The following is a 24319-nucleotide window of genomic DNA, read 5'->3' as shown; positions in this document are numbered from 1 at the left end:
CCTTTTATGTAACATTTCATTTGATACACCCTCACTACTAATTAAAGCCATTTCACTGCTTAGATCAAGCGAATACAGATTATTTTTTATACCTGTTCCACTAGCAACTAAATAATTATCTTTATGAACATAACACCTTCCTCCAGTAAAAGTAGTAACCATTCCAAAAGTGCTATTTAGATACTTAATTGAAAGCAAGTTTGCAGTTAACTTTGGCACATGCAAAACATTACTGAAGGACACACTTACATTTTCTCCATTTCTGGATAAAAGTAAAGTTAGTCCCCCTTCCCTTGCGACTTCAATAATGGAGCTACCTGTTTTTATGTGACGAATATTAGGTTTGCAATAATCATTTAGTAGGTCTTTATGTGGAGTCATGTGATAAGATGCACAAGAGTCCATGTACCACACATTTACATCAGGGTTTGTACCTGCAACATACATTTCCGCTACATAAGCTTCCTCTTTGCGTGTAAATTTTGAATTTGTTCCCGATCTTTTCCCAAATTTGTCTCCTGACCCACTCTTATGACGTTGCGGCCTATTACAGTCAGCAGTTTTATGCCCAAATAAATTACATTTGAAGCACTTACCCTTAAACTGACCTTTTCCCTTTAACGTTTCATGTACAAATGCTTTCTCCCTGCTCTCATCAAAAGTTTTAGTATCTTTAGCCATTACGCAAGTTCGAACATTATCTACAGTAATTGCTCCCCCACAATTCTTTAATGCCATTATCAGTAAATCAAACCGGTCAGGCAAATTGGCCAAAATTATTCCAGCAACCGACTCTTCATCAGGTTTGCTACCTGTTGATTTTAGCTGTTGATATGCTGAAATCATTTTATGCAAATATTCAGACATATCTCTACAGTAGGTAAATCGTGTGTTGATTTACCAAAACTTTAATTACCAAAACTTTTCTGGTAATCCCTTTATCGTCATAAGTGTCGGCTAATATATCCCATGCCTTCTTACCGCTAATACATTCCCTTATGTCATTAAAAATAGTTTCATTGACTCCTTGTACTATATATGGCAAGGCTTTGGCATCTTTTGCTGCATCACGATCAGTTCCCTCAACATATGCCCATAAATCTTTAATTAAATGCATTTTCATGGCAAATTTCCAGTCTAAATAATTTGCCCTACCTATTAATTGTTTGTGAGTAAAGTTATCCCCTTCAGGCATTTTTGCTTTATGATTTTGTTAATTTTATATTCAAAATTACATAAACTAAATATTTATTTCAAAAAATTTTTATCTGAAATTATATATTTCTCCAGTTACATGCTATAAAAATTTACTCAACAAACAGATTGAATAAGATTAGTACTTAACACAAGCTATGAGCATTTTGTCATTAGGCCTAGCAATTGCCATGTGGTGTTTATTATCTTAATTATGAAAATTTCTCAAAATTAAAATTTATTGGTTCCCCTTATGCATTTTACAGACTACCCTGGGCCCATAACCTGTTAAAATAATCAAAAACTCGTACCTGAGATTTGTATAAAAGGCTTACCACACCACAACAGCAGACACATGCAACCATCATGAGAGCCAGAGAACTAAAGTTTTATATTGAATGTAAAACATAAATACAGTGCAGCAGTGCTGCCATCTAGTAATAGTGAGAGTATTTAAAAATAACATTTCAACAGTTTATCTATTTGGATTATCCACGGTTTTCGCTTATCCGCTGTTACTATGCCACCATATTAGGCGGATAAACAAGAATTTACTGTATATGCATGTAACTCCAAAATCAAAAGAAATAAAAAAGGCTGTCGAAAGAGTCAAAAAATTGAAATTATATTTAAATAGTGGCATTTTTTATTTAAAATTAACGGTTAATTGATAATTAGAACAATTTATACATTTTTGAGTGTTTTGAATGCTGCTGGCCAACTTTTTCAAATAGGTTTCAAAGTTTGAAGTATATTTCTGTCTAAAAGAAATAATAATATGGATTGCATTTATATTTTTAAGTATTTAATATTTTTTATATTATCTAAGAAAATATATCTAAACTACATTTTAATTTGTTTAAAAAAATGCAATTTTTCCAGAAAAAACTTTTTCCACGTCTAATTTTCCTAAAATTTTGCATCTTTAGAAAATTTGCCTATAGAAAATAGGGAATTAACTTTGAAATCTAATGTTTTATTTCAGTGAACCAAATCTTCTCATCCGTGCATGTAATCAATTGGGCCAATTTTTACAACACAGAGAAACAAATCTGAGGTATAAAGTTTATTTTCACTAATTATTGTATTAGATGTGTTATTAAATTTTGACTCCATTATCTTTTTTTTTTTTTTCTTTAGGTACCTTGCTTTGGAAAGCATGTGCTTGTTAGCAACTTCAGAATTTTCTCACGATGCTGTGAAAAAACACCAAGAAACTATTATAAATGCATTAAAAGTATGTTCCTTGATATTTTCACTTCATTTATTCCATTTGACTTCAACTTCATGGAAAATATCTTGCTTCTAGACTGAAAGAGATGTCAGTGTTCGTCAGAGAGCTGTAGATTTATTGTATGCTATGTGTGATAAAAGCAATGCAGAAGAAATTGTTGGGGAAATGTTGGCATATTTGGAAACTGCTGATTATTCAATTCGGGAAGAAATGGTAAGTTTATCCTTGATTTTTAGACTCAAATGCACGGTATCATTTCTAATGTAATAAGTCTATTATGTCTCCATTGTACAACCCAATTGTTTATGTGATGAATATAATACTGGAGAAATTGACTAAGTTGCTTTAAAATCAGGTTTTTGCAAAAGTTGCATTAGTTTAATTTTAATTTGATATTGTATAGTTTTTATGGATATATTTTAAAATTATTACTGTATCATTACAATCATATCCATCATATACATAAATCATACCATATTTTCTGCATCATAATGTATTTTCAAGAAAAATTTTTTATGTATGCACCGCACCCGCCATAAGCCTGCACTTAACATTAAACAACTTTAAAACACAATTAGTAGTAAAGAAAGTAGGAATAAAATGTAAATAAAAAAATATTTTAAACTCATTTGAATTTTTAATTACATTAATGAAATATTTTTTAAATCCCAGTCTTTCATTTTTTGCCTTTGGCATCCCTCGATCGACCATCCCTTTGGAGAGTTGATTTATCCGATCTCTAACGGCAAACGCATCTCTCGTCAATGCCAAACTCTCTGGCAGCAGGACGATTTTCAATTGCTTCTGCCTTTGTTATTACCTTTAACTTAAAGGCTGCAGTGTTATTTTTAAATCCCTTAGAAGCCATTTTCAAAAGCAAGTCTGTGAAAAAATTTCGCTAAAAGATAATCTAAGAATGCACGAACAACAGCAAAAGAAGCGACTATGTGGGTGAATAAAATTAGAGCTAAAAGACACAGAAAAACAAGTTTCCAATTTGGTTGCTTGACCATCCCGAGCAACCCACTTTTGTGAGAGGGTTGATAAATCCCCTTTACAAAACTATTATTCATCCCCCTCCCCTACTATCTTTTTTGCAAACAATGCTTCTCTCCCTGAACCAATCTCCCCTCTTCGCTCCGACTGGCCTTACTCGCTCACGTGATTCAGCGTTTCTCTCCTCAGTGGAACGTGTTGAAGTGCCGACTCGTCCCCCCCCCCCCCCGCTGCTTTTCTTGTCGTGTAAAGTGGAAGAATTTTGCAAAATGAAATGAAACAATGTGGTGCCATCATTGGCAGTGTTTTCAACCTTTTTCTAAATCTTTAAACTTTTTTTTTTAACTTGGGAAAAAAAAAGACACTGTATCCGCCGCACCCATAATATGCGCCGCACCGTAAATTTTTTAAACCTTTTTTTCTTGTAAGCACCAGGGTGCTTTTTCCCAAAAATACTGTACCTTTGAATTTGCATTAATGAGCATTATAGATTTGAAAACCTTTGATGTGCCAAGGTTCTCTTTAATGCTCAGTAGTACTCAGTGCTAAGTAGACTCAAAGACTTAGTTAATTATTTTCAAGAACTAGAACAATTAAACTTATTAAAGCACTTTATTTGCACTTTTGATTCTAACTTGATTGTATCGTGTTACCGAATTGTTCTAAACTTGAAAGAAACTTCTGTTTTAGGTTTTCGTTTTTTTAAAAACTATAGGTTTCTCATTGCAACAATATTTTTTAGAGTACAAGTAGTGTGGAAAAGGAAAAAGAATGGAGGTAAAGCAGTATTTTTTCTTGTGCTAAACAGATTAATTTGAAGTAGGATGAAAGTAAGCAATAACATAAAAACTTCTAAAGTACTGAATTCGGGATTAAATAATTAATATATGAAACATTTGAATCACAAAAAAAAATATCTCAAGCTATATGTTACAGAAACTTGAGAACCATGATTTATACATTTTTGATGCCGGATGTTGCAAGGATCTGAATTTGGACGATTTGGTCTTCCCTCCCTTCTCCTCACATTTGTTAGAAATTTAAAAATTCAGGGTTTGTTACTACAGTTTCATAAATATTCAAGGAAATGTTTCAAGAGCACTTGAAAATATTTTTGTTTCCAAACTTTTCCTTGTTTCAGGAACGATTCATGCAGTTTTTAGGGAGTTGAAGGCAGCCCAACAAAGAAGGATCCCTAAGCTATAACTTTTTTTGCTTATAGGTCAATCCAGCCCTGCTAACAAAAATACATTAATATAGAGAAGTGCGTAGAGGGATGTGGAGTCGGGAGGAATGGGACAGCTGCATTTATAAGCCAAAGTAAAATGTGAAAAATAAATTTCTAGCTAGTCTGGTAGTTGTAACAGCTTTTGACTCTCGCTTGACTTTACTCTGTATCTGCAACTTCTACTGGACAAGATAAGAAATAATTTATCACGCTTTAATTCGGCTTCTAATTGTAGCTGTCCTACTTCTCCCGCAGTCAAATTCCTCCTGACTCTCCCCTAATTATTGTAATGTTAAAAACGTAAGTAAATAAATCTTTTGAGGAAAATAAAAGTATTTATAAAAATTAATCACAAAATTAACATTAAAACATCACATGAAATATTACTACAAATATTACTTACCAAGGAAATGTTTTTAACGAGGCCATGTAAAAATCTCCCAGAAGTGGTTGCATTTTTTGTAGACCATTCCTCATCTTATGTAGCAGAAGTTGAGAACCCCAGTTTCCAACTGTCAAATTTTGAGGCAAAAACCAAAATACTCCCCTCCCCCTCAAAAAAAAAATCTTGGATTGATCTGAAATAACAAAAAAATATTAATACACAAGAGGAAAATACAATTGGGTTATAAGCAGTTATTTGAGTTAATCAATTTGCTTTGAATATTTATTGATGAAATGTATCAAGTATTTTATGTGTTGAGGTTTTTCCCAGTTGGGGAGTGGTAAAATCAATGTTGCACTTTTGGTGTCTCTTTTGTCGGAGTTGCTATTACACACAAAATGAGTATAAAATTTTGATGTCCTAAATGCATTATTTTAAAATGCTTTGTTGTTTCTGAACTGGGAAACAAACTATAAATATTTTTATTAATATTGACTTGATTTTTTATCTTTATCCTGTAATTTTCAGTTTTAAGGTGATAAAAATGAAACCTAATTTTGAAATTGTACATTTTTGTGAATTTGTACACATTTGAATGTGTATAAATTCCAAAAAACAGGAAATTATATTAGGGAACCTGGTTTAATATCTACATAATTTTCACAAAATTGTAAGTAAATTTTTTTCATTTTTACAAAAACATGACCCTGCATGAAATGTCCGTGCATACCTCTAAAGATGTTATCTGATCAAGTCATGGAGTCCCTCATTGAATGTGGAGATGTTGTTAGGTATCCTTGTAGTCTTTTATTTGGTTTTCATGTCCACTTTGTCATCAGTCACTGAACCTATTCACTCTAATTTGGCTATTGATGCTGTTAGCATGCTTGAAGATGACTTTAGGCTATTTTGAAGGTAGTTTGATCACTCCCAATACCCGAGTTCACTAAGATAAATCAATCAAAATTAGCGAGCATCTTGAGTGAATATCCTTACATTCAGGTTGGAAAAAAATAACCAGTGTCCATGATTACATTTCTTTAGGGTATTAGTACATGCATGCTCAATTTAATCTCTATATGAGGTGTTTATGAAATAAAGCCAAATCTGCCAATTTAGAAGCATTTTGAAATTGATTTTGTTTCTCATTTTCATTCAAATAAAAGTATTAATGTAATATTCAACCTTGGTTTGTCTCCATGACATGGCAATTCTCCCTTGTTGTTTTGAAATTTTCTTTTTCTTTGAGGGGTTTTCCCATGAACTAGTTTTAGCAGTTTCACCTTTGTTGTATGGAGCGCCTCATATAGCTTTAAGTCAAAGGTTTTGGGGATTAATTCCCTGTGCCGATGGTGTGCTTTTTATTTATTTTTTAATTTTTTTGTCTAATTACTCTGAAACTGATAGGAATATCATTGTAGGTACTGAAAGTTGCTATCTTAGCTGAGAAATATGCATCAGATTATACTTGGTATGTTGATGTAATTTTGAATTTGATACGAATGGCAGGAGATTATGTTAGTGAAGAAGTAAGTGTTAATTTTTTTAAATGTTATTTTTATCTGTTAGTATGCCAGTTATATTAACACTTTCTAGAATATATTTGCCTAAACATAAGATCATTTCTTATTAATTTTTATTTCCTTTCAGTTGTTAAAAATTGTTGCAATGTGTCGAGTGCATGTAATTTAAAAATATGTGACCCTTTTTAGTTCATTTTTACATTTATTTATTTAATCAGAAACTTCAAAATTCAGTTGTTTTACAAGATTCAGTCTATATAAAGGGGCGGATGTCTCAGATTCGATATAGTATAAGTTCTATAAGTTTTGTCGTGGAAGGAGTAGCCTTGGCTCCCTTGGCGTTTCTCCACTTAACCATTAACTAGAATCATTCAATCATTTCCATTTTAAACAGAAAAAGAGAGAGAAATTATAAGCCATACAAAAAGAGACCCTTGTTTTGCAAAAGCAAGAAAAATATCTTTGAAAAAGAATGGAAGGTAGGTTTTGGCTAAGTGCCAGTTTTTGTGCCTGTTTGCTTTCTTTCCTTCTGTAGAAACATCTGCTTTCTTTCCTTCTGTAGAAACGTCCTTGAGAATTTACATTTCTATCAATATCTCCGCTAATTATAGTCATAGAAAAACGAAACTACTTAAACATGATGTCTGTAAAATTATGAATCTATAGGTACCCAGTTTGATCGTCATTTCTCTAGTGTTCGAAAGAAGTTAAAAAACGAGTGTATCAATCTATGTATGTCACTTTAATGTGCAAGCCTATGTATGTAATTGTTAATGCAAAATGTTTTACTTAATGCTGTAAGACGTGGTATTATATGAAATGCGGTTTAGAAAATCTGTGCATAAAATTTCAAATTCCATGTTTAAAACAATGCACATATTGAAAACTAGACACGTACTGAGTAGCACTTTGGCCGAGTACCAAGTACTCGGCCTTTTACTACTCGACCGAATACAGAGTTCCAATTATGTTTTAAGAAATACCACCGACACACACGCGACAAATTATGAACTCATTGAAATAGTACTATAGACCTCCATGTCCAAATAATAGTTTTTAAAACAAAATTCCAGCTGAAATTTAACTATGCATTATTTAAGAGATTTTGTTTTAAGTCAATAATTTTGCAAATAAGTTATTTTTTAAAGTAAAAATAAACAAATTCATAAAATGTAGGATTTATCAAGTTGGAATTAAAACAAATCATATCAATCTATACCTCTAGTCCGGCAAACTTAAATAAGCAAACTTTAAAAGCAAATGAAACAACGTTAAAAGCACAAATGTGCAAGAGCACTGCAGACACGTGTTTCTGTATTACAAGGAACATCTTTTTCAGTGCATAAAATGTGAGCTAATGAATGTAAAAAAATCAGATATTTGTCGGATGTCTTTAAATCCGTAAGGTCACATTTTGTGCATTGAAAAAAGCATTCCTTGTAATGCCAAAAGAGGTGTATGCAGTGTTCCTGCCCATTTGTGCTTTTAATATTTTATTTTTCAAGAAAAGGTATTCTTATGCTTCTTATAATTAATTTAGTTTGTGGCAAAAATCCTTTTAATAATATAAACATTTCATATTTTCTGTACTTACCTTTTTTGCCCCATTTTTATTAAATAAGTTTCATCAACTTTGGGGAATTAAAATATAAGATTTGCTCCATTGAAGCATAACAAACTTCATTATTCTCAAAATTTGAATTTTACTTGTAAATTTGAATTATAAATGATTGCAGTATATTATATGCTTGTACCATTTTATTAATTGTAAAATCTGCTTTTAACAATGTTCAACTTATTACAACTACTCGGTATTCGCCGAGTACCTGATCAAAATTTAGCCGAATACCGAGTACTCGGCAAATTGGCCGAGTACCGAGTAGTTACCGAGTACTCGGTACGTCTCTATTGAAAACAATAGATTAAGTATTAAATTTAAAATATTTTATTATTAAACATATTATTGTATTAAGTACAAATGACAATGATTGTAGACTTTTAAAGTTATTTTCTTATCCAGAGTAAAGTAGCAATTATTGAAAAGTTGAAATAATTGCAAAGTTGAAATAATATAAAAGTTCAATACACTTGATTACACAAGAAGTAACTTTTACTACAACAAATATTGTTTAGCTCACGTACTACAAGAGAAAATTTCTGCACAAACTTCATGAATTCTTAATTTAGATATAGTGCAAATTAAATTACATGGTTGCATTCCATTGATTTTTTTTTTTTTTACTGCTTATACCTCATACTGCCAAGCTTCTCCCACAAAATTTTTCTGAAGTAATTTGTTTTAGTATAATTCCTGTGGTATTTTTTGATTTCCAGCCATTTTTTTTTTTAAACAATAAAGCTCAAAGTAAATTGTAGTCTATGCAGTATGGAAATTAAAACTTTAAGTAACAGTGTGATTGCATGTCTATGCATTTTTGGCACACAAAAAAACAGTGCAATAGTTTGTCGTTGCACTCAAATGGTAACAAAACTAAACTTCAAAAATAAAGGAAATTCGAAACTCTCGCTTATGCTCCATCTAATGTTTTTGTCAAGTTTAATCAGATTTTTCTGATCAAAAAGTACTGAGAAAACCAAAACTATATTCTGTCTTCTGAGGACATTGGTTCAAAAGTGAAACCTTTTTTGGCATGGGTTGACTTAATTCTTTAAGTTTAAAATATGTAAGTAGACATGCTAACATTTCAGTGCAAAAAGTATTGAATCTGTGAAAGACAAATGAATAACTGTGGAACAAAATTTGCTTAAAATCGCATGAGCTGGAGAAGTCATCTCCAACAAGCATGAAAAAATTTCGCCGTTACAATATTATTTTCTCGAACCCTCGTTATGGCTCTCGCGAACTCCCAGAGGTTTGCGAACCACTGGTTGGGAACCGATGCGCTAGAGAATACAAATTCAATGCACTAAGATAAGAAGGAATAACGAGAAATTATTTTAAGAAGATGAAAAATAATGAAATAAAAATAAAATACTTGTTCTTACCAATAGCAGAGATAAAACTTTGAGAAAACCACAGATCCTCTTTTGCCGGTGTGAAGTATTACTGCTTTTGCAAATATTTATAAATTTTTTCCTTATAACCTTTCCTCGAAATATCTTTGCCATTATTATGACACAGATGCCATTTTTAAAGAACTAGAGACTATTTTAGAAACTTTTTCATGTAAGAAGATACCAAAACGAATATTTCTAGTTTTAAACTTAGTGGCAGCTCTACACTGCACTTTTTGGAATTTACCTAACTACTAAATTGTAGGAGGATTACTTGTATATGGGCATATATATATATATATATATATATATATATATATATATATATATATATATATATATATATATATATATATATATATATATATATTCTCATTATACTTATGTTATTGAAAATATTAATTTTTTCCTCTTTAAAATATAGTTTTATTGAAGAAAATACTAGTATAGTACCTTTCTTTGTTTTTATTTAGGTATGGTACAGGGTTATCCAAATTGTCATTAATAGAGATGATGTGCAAGGTTATGCTGCGAAAACCGTGTTTGAGGTAAAATTGATATTTATTTTGATTGTGTATGAAAATTGAAATTTTCTCTGTACAAAAGTATTTTCACAATTGAATGGTTCGCTGGAATACAAAATCCAAATTTTACAGGAGAGAGTTTTTTTCTGAGAGCACAAAATTTTAAAATGCTGCCAAGTAAATGTCACATGAAACTTTGTTCCACTGTGTTAGACATTTTCCTCTAAAGGGTAAAAATAAACCCAAATCTGTTTTTTAACCCAACATTATTTCACAGATAAACCAATTTTGAAAAATAAATCACATAAAACGTTGTTTCAGCCGAAGATTCATCGAATGAATACAAAACTTAATTTTCCAGGATCAAGTTAAACCGGGAACTGTAATTATCATGATATTTTTTTTCAAAATTTTGAGATACTGCTAACTTGTTTTTTAGAAAAACTTTTGCTTGTTAGAATAACAAGCAGTAATTTGTTGTCACAAGTATTAGCGTGCTGTTCTGTCTCACTATTCAGCTTTATACCAAGCACAATAATATTTATGTGTACCTTGAGCATTTGCGAAGAGGTAAAGCATAAGTTGTAACATGTTTTCAAAAAATTACATAATGGTGAAGAATTTCAAAATTAAAAAAATAGAAAAAGGAAATCTAAAAAGATCAAATTTATTGTGAATTTCAAACCAAAGGGTTAATAAAAAACAAACAACCCTATTCTAAGAGAAAATCATTGAAGATGATGTTAATACTGGAAAAGAATTGTTGTTTGAAGAAACAATTACTATATATGTATTAGTAACTTTTCAGCTATAAATAATAATGATAAAAAAACTACCCACATTACAAAAAAAAAAACACCCATACTCGCAAATGATTTTTTCAAATCGGACAATTTAGAGATAGAATTAATTGAAGATGAAGGTACTTCCAGGCAACTACAGGAGGGAGGTGCATCGCTCATTATTAACAGTACCTTATCGGATTGCATGAATTTAGAAAGGATATTTTCAACTACAATAAATGTAAGTTCCAGGCTTAGTGACAATTGAATAGATGTATTATGTTTCTTGTTCTTATTGATTTTTTATTATGATATTTGTTCCTTCATTTTATATGTGTTCACAATAAGTAAATAATGCACTTTTTGCACACAATACTAAATTATGGCAACTAAACCTGTTTTTGAATATTTTTTTGGAAATTTCTAATACTGGTATTAATACCGGCATTTCAATATCGCGTTTTAAAAATACCGAATACCGGTATTGTATTTTTGGTTTAGCATTGCAATCCCTAGTTATATACTTTGGACGTAAATTGAAAATTTAAATTATGTTTCAATGTAAAAGGAAGTTTCTTTAACAAATGTAATTTCAGCATTTGTTTAATTTTACTTCAGTAACAGCTTGTTGCTGAGAACATAAAACTTTTTAGAAGCATCATCTGAAGAAAATCTTATGATCATGTTTTAGGCAAATATGAACATGTTAAAGGATGGAGTTTGTTTGTTCTTAAAATTCCCATTGTTTTTCTAAATTCCAGGTTTATTCTTCAAAATTCCCTGCCTATTTCAATCATTCAAAATCTGATTTTATTTTATTTCCTGTTTTTATTAATTTTTTAAAAATTTATTTTGCTTCTGTGAGGGTATTCCATGTTGCAGTCCTGAAACTAGAAAATATCAAAAATTTCACCAAGACTCTCCCAACGCCATCGAGTCTCTCAGACTATATGGAATCAGGGATTTCTTCTTTGAGTTATCACTTATTCCCTATAATTTTAAATAATCTTTCTACACATTTTTACTAGCTATTTTATCACAGATAACACTATAGTGAAACTGGTAACTGGAGGTGCTGATAACTGGGCTACCTCAATATTTATTTTTCCAATGGGGGGGGGGGGTTGGTTCAATGCTTTTGTTCCGATTGGCAAAAAACTAACTTGACACTGTTTGCAAAAACGTTGTCAACCTTTACTTACTATTCTAGACTACTTTTTGCTTCCAAAATTCTTTCAAATTGACCATTTTTGAGAATTTTAGATTGAGTTCTCTTTGTCAGTTAATCAGTTCTTTTCTGGAAAGTGCTTATTTAAAGAGAGAATTACATTTGTAAGAGATTTTTTCCTGAACTAGGTAAGATGCCCGACCCCTTTAGTTAGTCGGCTACAAATCCTGCTGGCGCAATCCAAAGGCTATGAAGGTATAGAACTGTAACCCCCAAGGCAGAATAAGAAAGAAGGCACAAAGACCCTTGTCTTTCATGCACATGGAGGGGGGGGGGGGGGGGGTAGAAGGACTTCTGTTTAATAGACTCAACTGTCAGAGTAATCTGTTTTTAAAAATTATGAATTATTCCCTATGAGGTATCTAATTTAGTACTATTTTGTTGTGTAATTCTTTTTTTTTTTTAAATAACTTACTGGAATTGACTTTTATAACATTAGAAGTAAACTTTAATCAACAGTATAGAAAATTCGAGAATTGAAACTTTAGAAGCTTGGTAGCTTAATATCTGCTTAACTCAGGTTTCTTATTCCTTTGGCAGTGCTCAGTTTTCAAGGTTTCATCGTGTAATTTTTTTTTTTGAAAATGATACAGGCTAAAGCATCCTACATTTAGTGCACTAAACTTGAAAAGGGTTCGTGCAGGAAGGTGTTTTTTAGAGAACTGCGATAATAGCTTTTAAGCAATTAAGACACAAAAGTTCATCAATTGCAACCACATTAGAGTTTTTAAAAAAGTAGTAATGTGTATTTCCTAGAAAACTTTATATTTTTACAGCTCTCTAGCTCTTAGTTATTTCATTTATTCCTGCCAATTTATCTTTGGTGTGATTTTGCGCATGTAAGGATTGTTTGATTTTGAAATTGGCAATCTCTCAAAACATAGTAATCTGCATTTTATGTTTGAAAATAATGAAAAAGCTATTTCCTCCTGTATTATATTCTTTCATATATATAGTTGTATATTAGTTGTTTAAATCTTTGCCAACATCCAACTTTCAATAATATTGGAAATAAATGCAAATACAGAAGTGACAACCAACTAGGCTTATCAGTGGCCACACCCATTATGCCTTTTAATCCTGGAGTTATAATCTTAATCAGAAAGTTAATTCTGTACCTCAGAGCCTTCATAGATTTATGAATTTTCCTATGTAAATTCTTCCTGTAGGCTTTACAAGCTCCTGCTTGTCATGAAAACATGGTAAAAGTTGCTGGCTACATTTTGGGTGAATTTGGAAACCTTATAGCTGGTGACCAAAGATCTAGGTAAGCATAAAAATGTTTGTAAAGTGACGTAAAATGGTCCAACTATGGGCCACTTTTCAATGTTTTCAATGAAAAAACAATGTCTATCTTTGAATTAGAACTTTGAGGACTTAAGCAATGGTAGCTATACATCTCGCCTTTCGAATGAAATGTTTAAAAAAAAAATCTTAAGTTTTAAAGAGGAATTTTTTCCCCGTGGCCCATAGTTGTACCCCTAGTGGATACAACTATGAGCCACCTCATTTTAACCTATATAACACAGTGAAAACTTGATCTGGCCTATTGTTGTTTGAGACTACATGTTATCCTCTGCTTGAAACTGTATAAAAAAATTTTTAATTCCATTATTTACCTTTTTTTTATTTTTTAAAGACTTAATCATTACTTGTCGTTTTGAATGATTAATAAAGTTCAACATGGTAAACGTAGATAACGTTCTTTATTATTTGCCTAGGTTTTGACATAGAAACATTTGAAAACTAGAAAAATCTCACCAACTAAAGACTAGGTACCTATAATAGGTCTTAGAAAATAGGTAGGTCGGACAAATTTTAAATGAGATCAAAAAAAAAATGAAAACTTAAATGCAAAATCACATTTATTATTCCAAATCTCCTCAAAATAAATAATTTTTGAAACTATCTCAGTTTGTATTTGGTCCGGCATTCAGTCAGCACTTTCTTCAAAAACTCCTAGTACAGGCTCATGAGTACGGGCGATAGAGCGACCCCAAACCACCTTCTTCCTTTTCTTGCCATTATTTGCAATAAATAACGCAAAATATGATGAAAGCATCCCTACAGAGAATAAAATGAAGCTCTAAGCCACTAAAACCCGTGAAAAATAGGTGACCCATTGTTGTACCCTAACATTCCCATTTTCGATAAATGTTGCGAGCTTGAGAAAACTAAGAAACATTTTAAGTCAACAAGCAGCTTATTTCATAACTGACAAATTAGTAAAATAAATCTGAATTTACCAGATCTTGGAAAATAGTTTTAGTGGTCTGCCCAAAGGAGACTTTTGGCTCTTCCACGATTGAGTTGAATCACGCACTAAGAACGACTACACTATCTGAGGCGTACAAAAACAATGGCAATCTATGATGAAGCGTCTTTAACTACCTAAATGGTTACACTACTTGGTGATTTTTTTTTTTTTTTGGAGCTCGTAAGTGCGAAAAATAGGCCACTAGAAAGCAAAATCATCGCCATGGCAACAGTGGCCCATTGTTGCGCCCCTTGGTATGAAGTTGTTCTGTTTTACGGTGTATATTTTGTTTCTGCAGGTGTCTTATTTAGTAACTTGTTACTTTTACAAAGTAAATTTTCACTTGTTCTGATGTTTTTTTCTCCAGTCCCTTGATACAGTTTCAGCTTCTACACTCCAAATATCATCTCTGTCCTGCAGCAACGAGAGCATTGCTTTTAACTACATATATCAAGTTTATAAACCTGTTTCCGGAAATAAAGCATGAAATTCAAATTGTAAGCCTTATTATATTTCACGCATATTAAATATTTACTGAATTAATTCTTTGACGTATATTAATTATTTTTTATCTTTTCTGCTTTAGATTTTAAAAAGTGACAATAATATAAGAAGTGCTGATGCTGAATTACAGCAGCGCACTGTAGAATATCTTCAACTCAGCACCATAGCTACATCTGATGTTTTAGTGAGTTTTTAATCAATATAATAACTTTACAGCTTTTGAAAATTAGAGATGTTGCTATTTTTCTGATACAGATGTTGGATCTTATAATTGTTGGTCAGCTATTTCAAACCTTTTATTTAACATTAAAAAGGTCAAAATTTTGTTACACTTCAGGATTTGTAAGTTTTTTTTTTTTTTTTTTGCAATATATTGTGTACAGTCTGCTGTCAATAATTAAACTCACTTGTTAATTTGACAGTACTTTTTTTGTGAAAAACTTTAAATTGAACAAGTTCTATGTATTTTGCTACTATTTTTAATGGATATTGATCGCTAGTTTCTACAATCTCTAATTTCAAGTCTGTTGTTTCCTCCTCTTGTATGATTTGAAGTCTGTTTTTTTTTTTTTTAACTAAAGTGAACTTCTATATTCACATGCTCTTTTCACAGTTTCTGACCCATAGCATCAAAACTTTGAGAAGTATAAGTTATAAGGATGAAAAGATGCTGCTGAACTCTGCCCCCAAAAAAAATACACGTTAAACATTCATTTGTGTAGCATTAGCATTCAAAAATGTCAATGACTCTGCTGTTCCTAGCTCTTTCAGAAAGTGTAAATCCTTTAATTGATGCCTTGAATACTTACTCAAAGAACTGAGAAATTGCTTTGGAATACTAACCTGCTAGAATACTACTTGTAACAGGGGACCTCGACTTCCAACAATTTCACAGAAAGTTACAATAATGTTGCTGACTTCAGTTATTTATTCTGATGTGGAAGTTAAAATATTTATTCAATAAGATCGCATTAACAAATCAATGTTAGTGAAAATGGCATCTCTTTAATGTAAAGGCTATATGGGTATCAATGCCTACCCTTCCTCATTTTGTAAATTCCATATTGTAACCAAATCTTCTGATTTTCCTGATACAAGACTCCTGCTTTTCCCCCCTCCCAATTTAGAATAACAATCTTTATATATAAAAGTTGTTGTATGTGACTATGTTATCGATAATCGTGGTGACTGACAGAAAACTGAGCTTCAAACCACGTATCGACATATTTGTAATTTTCTTAGCTACATGTTTAGCTATGTGACATAACTGTGCGACTTTAATTAGTGGGGATAGTAATTGAAAATGATCGAAACTGTAACTCTTTCTCTGGTTCTTCCTCACAAAATTTTTCCCTTTCGGAACATTTCCCCCCCATTATATTCCCTGTCATTCTGGCAAGCGGCCCGGTGCAAGTCACTCACAGAGTGAAGGTTTTTCGTTTTCTCTTTTTTTTCTGCTTAACCATTTACCCGCCAGTGTTCCAAAAATGGAACGTCATATTTAACTGAAAATTTTCCCAAGAAATAACGTTAAAATAAACAAGTTTTTTGAATCACAGTTTAGTCTTATTTCAAAGTATTTTTTGATTTCCTGCTTGATTGTTTATATATTTTCAATTATTTATTGCGATTTTTCAAAGATGAGTGTTTTTTAGCTTTTTGCAACTTTTTCTTATAAAATTTACCAAAAATTGGCTTTTTCAGAAAATGTGATGATATTTATTATAGTTGTGAAAAATACTTCAATGTATGATTTTAAAATGCTTGTAGAAATGTACAATGATATTTCCAAAAGGTGTACCCCTTCAAAATAGCATGTTCCAATTTTGGAACATTATCGCTTTTAGGGAGTCAAATTTCCAAGAAGTAAATCGTTAGACTCAAAGGGGAAATTTCATTTTTCGTAATATATGTTTCTTTTTTCTTATTTGGAATGTACTCTGATGTAGATGTTGGCAAAACCAAGTAAATTTATATTTTGAAAGGATATGACATTTTGTTAGCAAAGAAATAATAAATCTACTGTTTGACAGACTATATGGCTCCGAATCCACACCTGCTCGGACAGCTGCATTGTCACGTGATAATAAAAAATAATATTAGTAAGCGTTTTATTCTTCATATTTTAAATGCAGTTCAATAATTCGCTAGCTTTGTTTTCGAGCAAAACGAAATTCTGTTTGACGTATACCAACTGTTCATAAATGTTAAAAAATGTCTACAAGATTTCTTACTGTAGAACAAGCTGTGGATTATTTAGAGACATTGTCAGATTCGGATTTGTCAGATGTAGATATATGCCAATCACCCCCTGATGAACCAGGTAATTTTTTCCGCCAACTCTCGTGAAAATTTAACAAAAATCAGAGGAAGAACAAAGTCTGAAATCATTAGACAAAAAAAGTAAAAAGCGAATGAAAACGGAAAAAAAGAAAAAGTTGGAATTATGAGAAAATAAAAGTAGAAAAAGAATGAAAATGGATATAACTTGGGAGAAGAAAGCTAATTTTCAGAAACTGATTTCGTCAGAAAGTATTGAACCGCTTCGACATGCATTTCCGAATATAGTGGATTTATCTCCAATTGATTTATTTTTTAAAATTTTACCTTTGCAGTACGTTGAACACTTAGCAAATATGACAAACTTGTATGCATTGCAAAAAGGAGAATCAATAGATGTTGACAGAGATGAAATCCTACAATTTTTTGGTTTGCTACTATTGAGTTGGTACCATTCCGTTTCTTCTGAAGATATGTATTGGAGCAGTGCAGAAGATACATCTGTGCCAATTGTACCAACAGTTATGCCCCGAAATCGTTTTCGAAAAATAAAAAACAACTTTCATTTGATGGACAACCATGAATTAAAACAAAATGACAAACTTGGAAAAGTATACCCTATTTACAAAGAATTGTGTAAAAACCTTCAACAATTTGTTGTGTTTCATGAAAAATTGAGCATAGATGAATCTATGGTTTCCTACTACGGTCGGCATTCATGTAAAATGTTCATTAGAGGAAAACCAATAAGATTTGGCTAAAAAATTTGGATGCTGTGCTCTTCAAGTGTATACCCATATTCCATGGAGATTTATTCAGGCAAAAAAGGAACCCCTGTTGTGCAATTAGGATCCAGAGTTGTAAATGATCTATTATCAGTTTTGACTGACACGTCTAAGCATGAAGTATACTTTGATAACTTTTTAACATCATATGACTTAATTTCTCAGCTATCAAAAAAGGTGTACGAACAACAGGAACAATTCGCGAAAACGGAACTGGACATTGTCCACTGAAATCCAAAAAAGCCATTTCTAAAGAAGGTGGAGGAAATTTTGACCATCGATCTGATGGATCAGTGTACATGTGCAGCTGGAATGATAATGCAGTGGTTACAGTAGCATCTAATTGTTATACACATGAGCCATTTGCATCTGTAAAACGTTACTCAAATGCACAGAAATGCAAGATAGATGTGCCACAACCTCATCTTATCAATAGATACAATGAAGGAATGGTGGACGTCTTGGATAAACTTTTAGGGAGCTACAGACCTCATTTGAGGAGTAAAAAATGGTGGTGGAATCTTTTTAGTAATGCTCTGAATATTTCAGTTGTAGCTAGCTGGTTACATCATTGTGAGTTACACGAAGTCAAGATGAAGCATTTAGAGTTCCGAAGAGAAATAGCAACTCGCCTCTTAAGAAGAAAAGTGGGAGTGGAAAGTCATCCAGGGCCTCGTCATTTACATAAACAATCAAGAATGTCTGACGGACATTATATTGTATCTGCATCCCAAGGAGATTGTGCGGTGTGGAAAAAAAATACGACTAAGATTGCGACAAACGACTTCACCAGAAAAATGCTTCCTTTCATATCATGGGCATTAGATATTTCTGTCTTGGATTTTCTGAATTCTGGTATGTACATAAATGCAATTTAAAATATTATTTTTTCCATAATAAAGTATGCTGAGATAAAAAGCGCATTCAAAACCTCTTAGTTTAAAAAAATTCTCTGAAAAAAAAACTTCTTGCAAAGCGCTAACGTTCCAAAAATGGAACACACTGAAAAACATAGTAAAAATTTTTTTTCTGGAAATTTTATTTTATTTCTGTATTTACTAGACATAAATAGACATAATTTCAAAAAATTACTCAAATTTGATCTTCCGTCAATAGTTTGGCGGTTAAACGGTTAAAGCGGAAGTTATTGAACAGTTCAGAATCAAATGATTCTAGAGCTGCGGCACAAAAAAATTAATACACTGTTTACTAATTGGTGTACTAATGCAGGCGATGTATTTTTTGATGCAATAATTTTTTCATCTTTCTTTGAAAGAATGTAATTTATGTACCGAAAATGTCATTTAAATTTCTTTAGTTAAGCTAAGCCAAAGGAAGTGCAGCGCCGAAGGCGGGGTACTTCACTTTAGTAGGGGGGCCGGGGCAAGATGACAATGTTAACAGTTTTTGTTACTTTAGTAGGGGAGTACTTTAGTAGGGGAGACCGGGGCAAGATGACTATGTTAACAGTTTTTGTTATTTATTAATTTATTTTTAAGGATAGTAAAATTAATTTTACATGAGCTGTTAGAGTAGTCCTTTTTAGTATTAAATGTATTACCATTTAGTTTTTTAAATTAAAATGAAATATATTTTTATTTTTCCATAACCTTAACAAATCGCCATCTTGTCCCTGTACTGGGGCAAGATGACTTTGACCTTGGGGAGAGGGGGCAAGATGACTTTGACCTTGGGGGGAGGGGGCAAGATGAAAAGGTTGAACATATTTTATGTTTTTAATATGTTACCTTGTTTTACAAATGATAATTGTGTTTTTACATCTTACAAAGTATCAAATTAAGCGTAATGCATTGGAGCGAAATGTTGAAGTGTTGTGCAGCTAACAATTGAAATAAATAAAAATGTCATTTTACAAAGCAGGGCGTCTTACAACACCATGCTTTGAAGTTGATACAACTGGATTGCTTAGCTTGAATTGAATAGACTTGGGCTTACAGGAACTTAGTTTGAGTTTTTTTACTTCTTTTTTAGTTTAACGAGATTATTTTTCCTGTTTTTATTTTAATCTTTTTTTTCTTCCGTTTTGCTCCTTGTTCTGACATTTCTTCGATGAGTGTGTACTTGAAAAAATGTTTGAGCTCAGTTTTCTGCTTTTCCTTTTTGTTTTCTCACATTGTGTAGCTTTTGGCAACGCATTGAAATCAAAAACACCAACAGGCTTCTCTAGTGCTTCAGAATCAGCGTTTGCCATAACTTCTGCATCGTCTGGAGGGTTTATATGTTTTCTACTCCCAAGGTCTGAGATTAGCACCATTATTCTCAGTTTCATCGCCAACGACATCATAGTCCGCTAAAACAAGAGAATAATGAATCTCAATCCGTCATTATCTTTAAACCCTTTATCAGCTCTTCCAACTAAAGCTACTTTAAAGTAAGGGGTGTTCGAAAGCTCACTAATATTTTTGTCTGTGATAGTTTGTCCTAGATGAATGACCATTAAGTTGTCACATGCTTGGCTATAGTAGGTTTTTAATGTGCAGAAAAAAGATGCATCAGTAACTAGAGACCATGTGATGTGGTGAGTGGCAACCCAACCAGATAATGTTTTTTCACTGCAATATAAACAATTTCAATGCACCTCCCTTGATTCAGTGTGCCCTATAGCCCTAGAGGAGATATAAGCGCAAGGTCACGTAGACAAACATACAGACAAATAAGTGTTTACAGGATTTAATAAAATGGACAACATAGTTTAATAACTTCTGAAACACGGGGCAAGATGACGAGCTCGTCATCTTGCCCCGTGTTTTCTTGCCTGCGTTTTGGCTCATCATCTTGCCCCGCATTTTGGCTCATCATCTTGCCCCGCGTTTTGGTCCATCATCTTGCCCCGGACTGCCTGTTTGAACGGATTCTTCTCCAGTACCATAAAAGAAAGTGATTTATTTACTTTAATTATGGTATGTAGTGTTTAAACTAGTTACTCATAAATACTAAAGAGACATGATATATCTTATCTGTAGCAGGGCTTATTTAAAAAGTTATACTGTGGCAATGGTAAACAATCAGAGCTTCAGAACTAACACAAATATGGCGATTTCAGTCTCTCTATACTATTGCTGAACAAACAGCAGATAGAAGAGCCTGTAGTATGCAGCAAGTGCTCTTACCTAGTGGAAAATGGAAAAATTAAGGCATTCGTCATCTTGCCCGGCTTGACCTTTTGGTCAAGCCTTTGACAGGTTGGCCTTTGACAGGTATGGTAACTTCATGTAGTACATGACATTTGTTTGAACTTAAAATTCTTTTTCTAGGCAACAGTATTAGAAGAAATGCCTCCATTCCCAGAAAGAGAATCATTTATTCTAGCGATATTGAAGAAGAAGAAACCTGGTGTTGCTGAAGGGTTACCTCCAAATGCTGTAACCAAAGAACATCCTTCATTATTTAATCACAATACTACAAACAGCATTGAGATGAATAACTCTGTATGTATATCTTTTGATTATTAATGTTTTTCTTGATACTGAATAAGGGGGGGGAAATTAAATTTCAGGTTTAAGATATTTTGTTTTCAATTTTTGTATGGCAGATCAAAATGAAAATATTTATATATTTTTTGTCTTTTGTTAAATGTAAATGCATTTATGCATTTGCTATTTTAAATTTATCCATATTTAGCATACTTACTTATTAAAAATAAATAAGAAATAAAATAAATTATTCCAATAAGCAAATGCAAATTAATAAAGCATCTGGCTAGTTTAATTAACATTCATCTGCAATGCTGCCTGAATTAATTTCTTTCCTAAAAAATGTATGATTGTAACATGTTTTAAATAATCTTGCATTTTCCTTATATATAAAATTACAAATGTCAAGGGCTGCAATCTGAAAATACAGAATGCCTAATGTACCTTCATAATAATTTACCATTATTCAACTTATATCACAATAATTAATTAGTTGATTTTTAAACAGTATTTAATGTTTCATATGGTAAAACTTTTGAAATTATAATGCTTCAAAGTTTTATGTGCAAGTGTTCCATTTGTACATTATTAATCACATTTTAAAGTATTTTTGAAGTTATACTTTTTTAATACTTTTCAGTTAAAGGTATGTGCATGACTTCGTTTGGTGACTTGTTTACTTTCTACCTTGGCAACAATAGAAAATAGTATAAAGGGAAATTAGAAAGTGATGCAATATCAACAAGTATATGACAGCCCTAGAATTAAAAAATTGAAGTTGTTGAATGTCACTAACTTCGAAACTTTTAATTTGCAATAGCAATAAATAAATTAAAATTGTCATAAATATAAAATGCACCTAGTGACGTAAATTTAACAGAAAAGTATCCTTTTTTTAGCTGCGTATTTTATGAGAAAAAATATCAGTTGCCTTTACATATTTATAAACACTTAATTTTCAAGGGTTTTTTTTATGAGTTAGTAACAGAACAATAATGAAACTTGTCATAATATTTGTAAACAAATTGAAGAACAACAAAATTAAGGTTCACCATCTAATTGTTTTCTTTTACATAAACATTATTTTGAATGATAATTTTAATAAGCAACAGTTTCAATTAAGTTTGAATTCTTGTACTATTCTATAACTTTTCATTGTATAAAAAAGTTTACCCAATTCTTAAATACAGTCAAACCTCACAATAGCAGAAATAACGGGACCGAAGTTGATGTCTGTTAACGGGGAGTCTTTTATTCAAGAGTCTGAATTTACAATGACATTTTAATTTTGTATTTTAAATCTACACATACAGTGTATAATTCTAAGTTAAATTAATGATTCATGCTTATATAAGTGTACTTACCCAATAAGTAAATAATCCGCTGAATCTTTCAGGAAAATGAAATAAGAAGGGATTTTTTATGTGCTATTTCATTTATTTGAAAAAAATTGTTTAAAACTGCTTGGTTGTATAATGAGCTCTCATCTCCAAATGAAGTTTTAGTTTATTGGCTAGTTCCAATTCTTCATGGAAAAATTTCTCTAAACCTTGAGTGTAATCCAGGACATCTTTATTATTGGCAACAACAATGTTTTTTAATTTCATCAAAAATTTATCTGTTTAAACCGGCCAACAATTTTTGAATATTTTTTATTTTAAAATACTTTTGGTTCACAGCATGTGAGTTCTCACCTCCATGGCATCTTACACACCTGGCGTGAGTGTTTATGATGCTTAATAACTTGTTGAATTAAAAGTATATATTTATATATTTCTTTCACAAGTGTCTCAAATACTAACTGTTTAAGCATATTTATTTTTTTTATATTATGTTTAAATTCGTTTTAATAGGAAAAGGAATTGCGTCACAAAAAATTCTCACCTCAGTTACCCAAATACAAAATGCAATTTCTCAATAACATATGGCAGTAATGACATCACATTTTATTTCCCGTGATACAAGGGGTCCCCTTGTTTATTTTCAGCCATAAAGAAGTTGTTAGAAATTTGTTGCAAAACGAGAAGCAAGATTTTGTTTTAAAAACCAAGTGTGATTATTTTAGGGATTCTCACCTCCGTGAACTTGATTTTCAGGGATGTAAATTAATGTAAAAAAGTGAAATTTTTTTATATGCTTAACATGTGCAGATTGTAGCAGCAAAGAAAAAAATATTTCCCTGAAAAATGCATCCATTAGGCCTATATTAATGGAAAATTCCTCACCTCCGTGACAGACCTTATCAATGTAATTATTTCTGAGGTGAAAATAAATGATGGAGGGGAAATACATCAATTTTAGGCATTCTACCAAAATTATAAATTGCCAGTTTATTCTCAAATTTACTCATTTGGAAATATATTAATATTATACTATTTTTTAACACACATTTGAACTAGTAAGATAATTAAAAATTAAGCCATACTTAAAAAAAAGAGAGCTTAATATTATATTCGCACTAATCAGTTCGCCTTGATTTCAATTATTTGATAATCAATTGGCCTTGATTTTCAACCAATAAGTTTTTTTTTTTTTTTCAGTGAACAAGGCCTTTTTATTTATTTTTTTTAATTTATGAGTAAAATAAATGTAATTTAGCTGGACCATTGTTTAAGGTTACTTCTAAAAGGTAACACTTTTATGTAAGAATGAAAAAAAAAAGGGTTTCAAAATTGAAAAGAAATTGAAAAATATTTTTGATCAAAAGTTAACTTTCTCTAGAATGACCTATATACAGTAGAATACCTGTTATAGCACCAACAAAAAAAATGCAATTCTCTATAAATTGCACAACTTTTCTGAAGTAAACAATAGTTTTTGAAATTTTAAAAAATCCCTCTGTTTTGCTTTGCAAACATAGAAATTGTTAGGAAAATTAAATTTTGAAACAGTTTTGCATCTTTCTATCTTAATTCAAAGCTTTTAAGTGACACTTCGTAGGCACAGTAAA

General features: G+C 31.5%; 1 protein-coding gene across 1 annotated transcript in view; it reads left to right on the top strand.

The window, feature by feature from the left end:
* Positions 1–24319, top strand: part of LOC129218439 (AP-2 complex subunit alpha-2-like) — an 87117-nt gene that overhangs the window by 30501 nt on the left and 32297 nt on the right. The window contains exons 10-18 of the mRNA XM_054852705.1: positions 2180–2251; positions 2335–2431; positions 2504–2641; positions 6459–6566; positions 10049–10123; positions 13279–13376; positions 14734–14863; positions 14953–15054; positions 21211–21384. Coding sequence (XP_054708680.1) covers positions 2180–2251; positions 2335–2431; positions 2504–2641; positions 6459–6566; positions 10049–10123; positions 13279–13376; positions 14734–14863; positions 14953–15054; positions 21211–21384 — 994 coding nt within the window. The remainder of the gene's footprint in view (positions 1–2179; positions 2252–2334; positions 2432–2503; positions 2642–6458; positions 6567–10048; positions 10124–13278; positions 13377–14733; positions 14864–14952; positions 15055–21210; positions 21385–24319) is intronic.

This window comes from Uloborus diversus, chromosome 3 (assembly GCF_026930045.1).
Source record: "Uloborus diversus isolate 005 chromosome 3, Udiv.v.3.1, whole genome shotgun sequence".
NCBI lineage: Eukaryota > Metazoa > Arthropoda > Arachnida > Araneae > Uloboridae > Uloborus > Uloborus diversus.
This window is presented reverse-complemented; position numbering and strand designations above follow the sequence as displayed.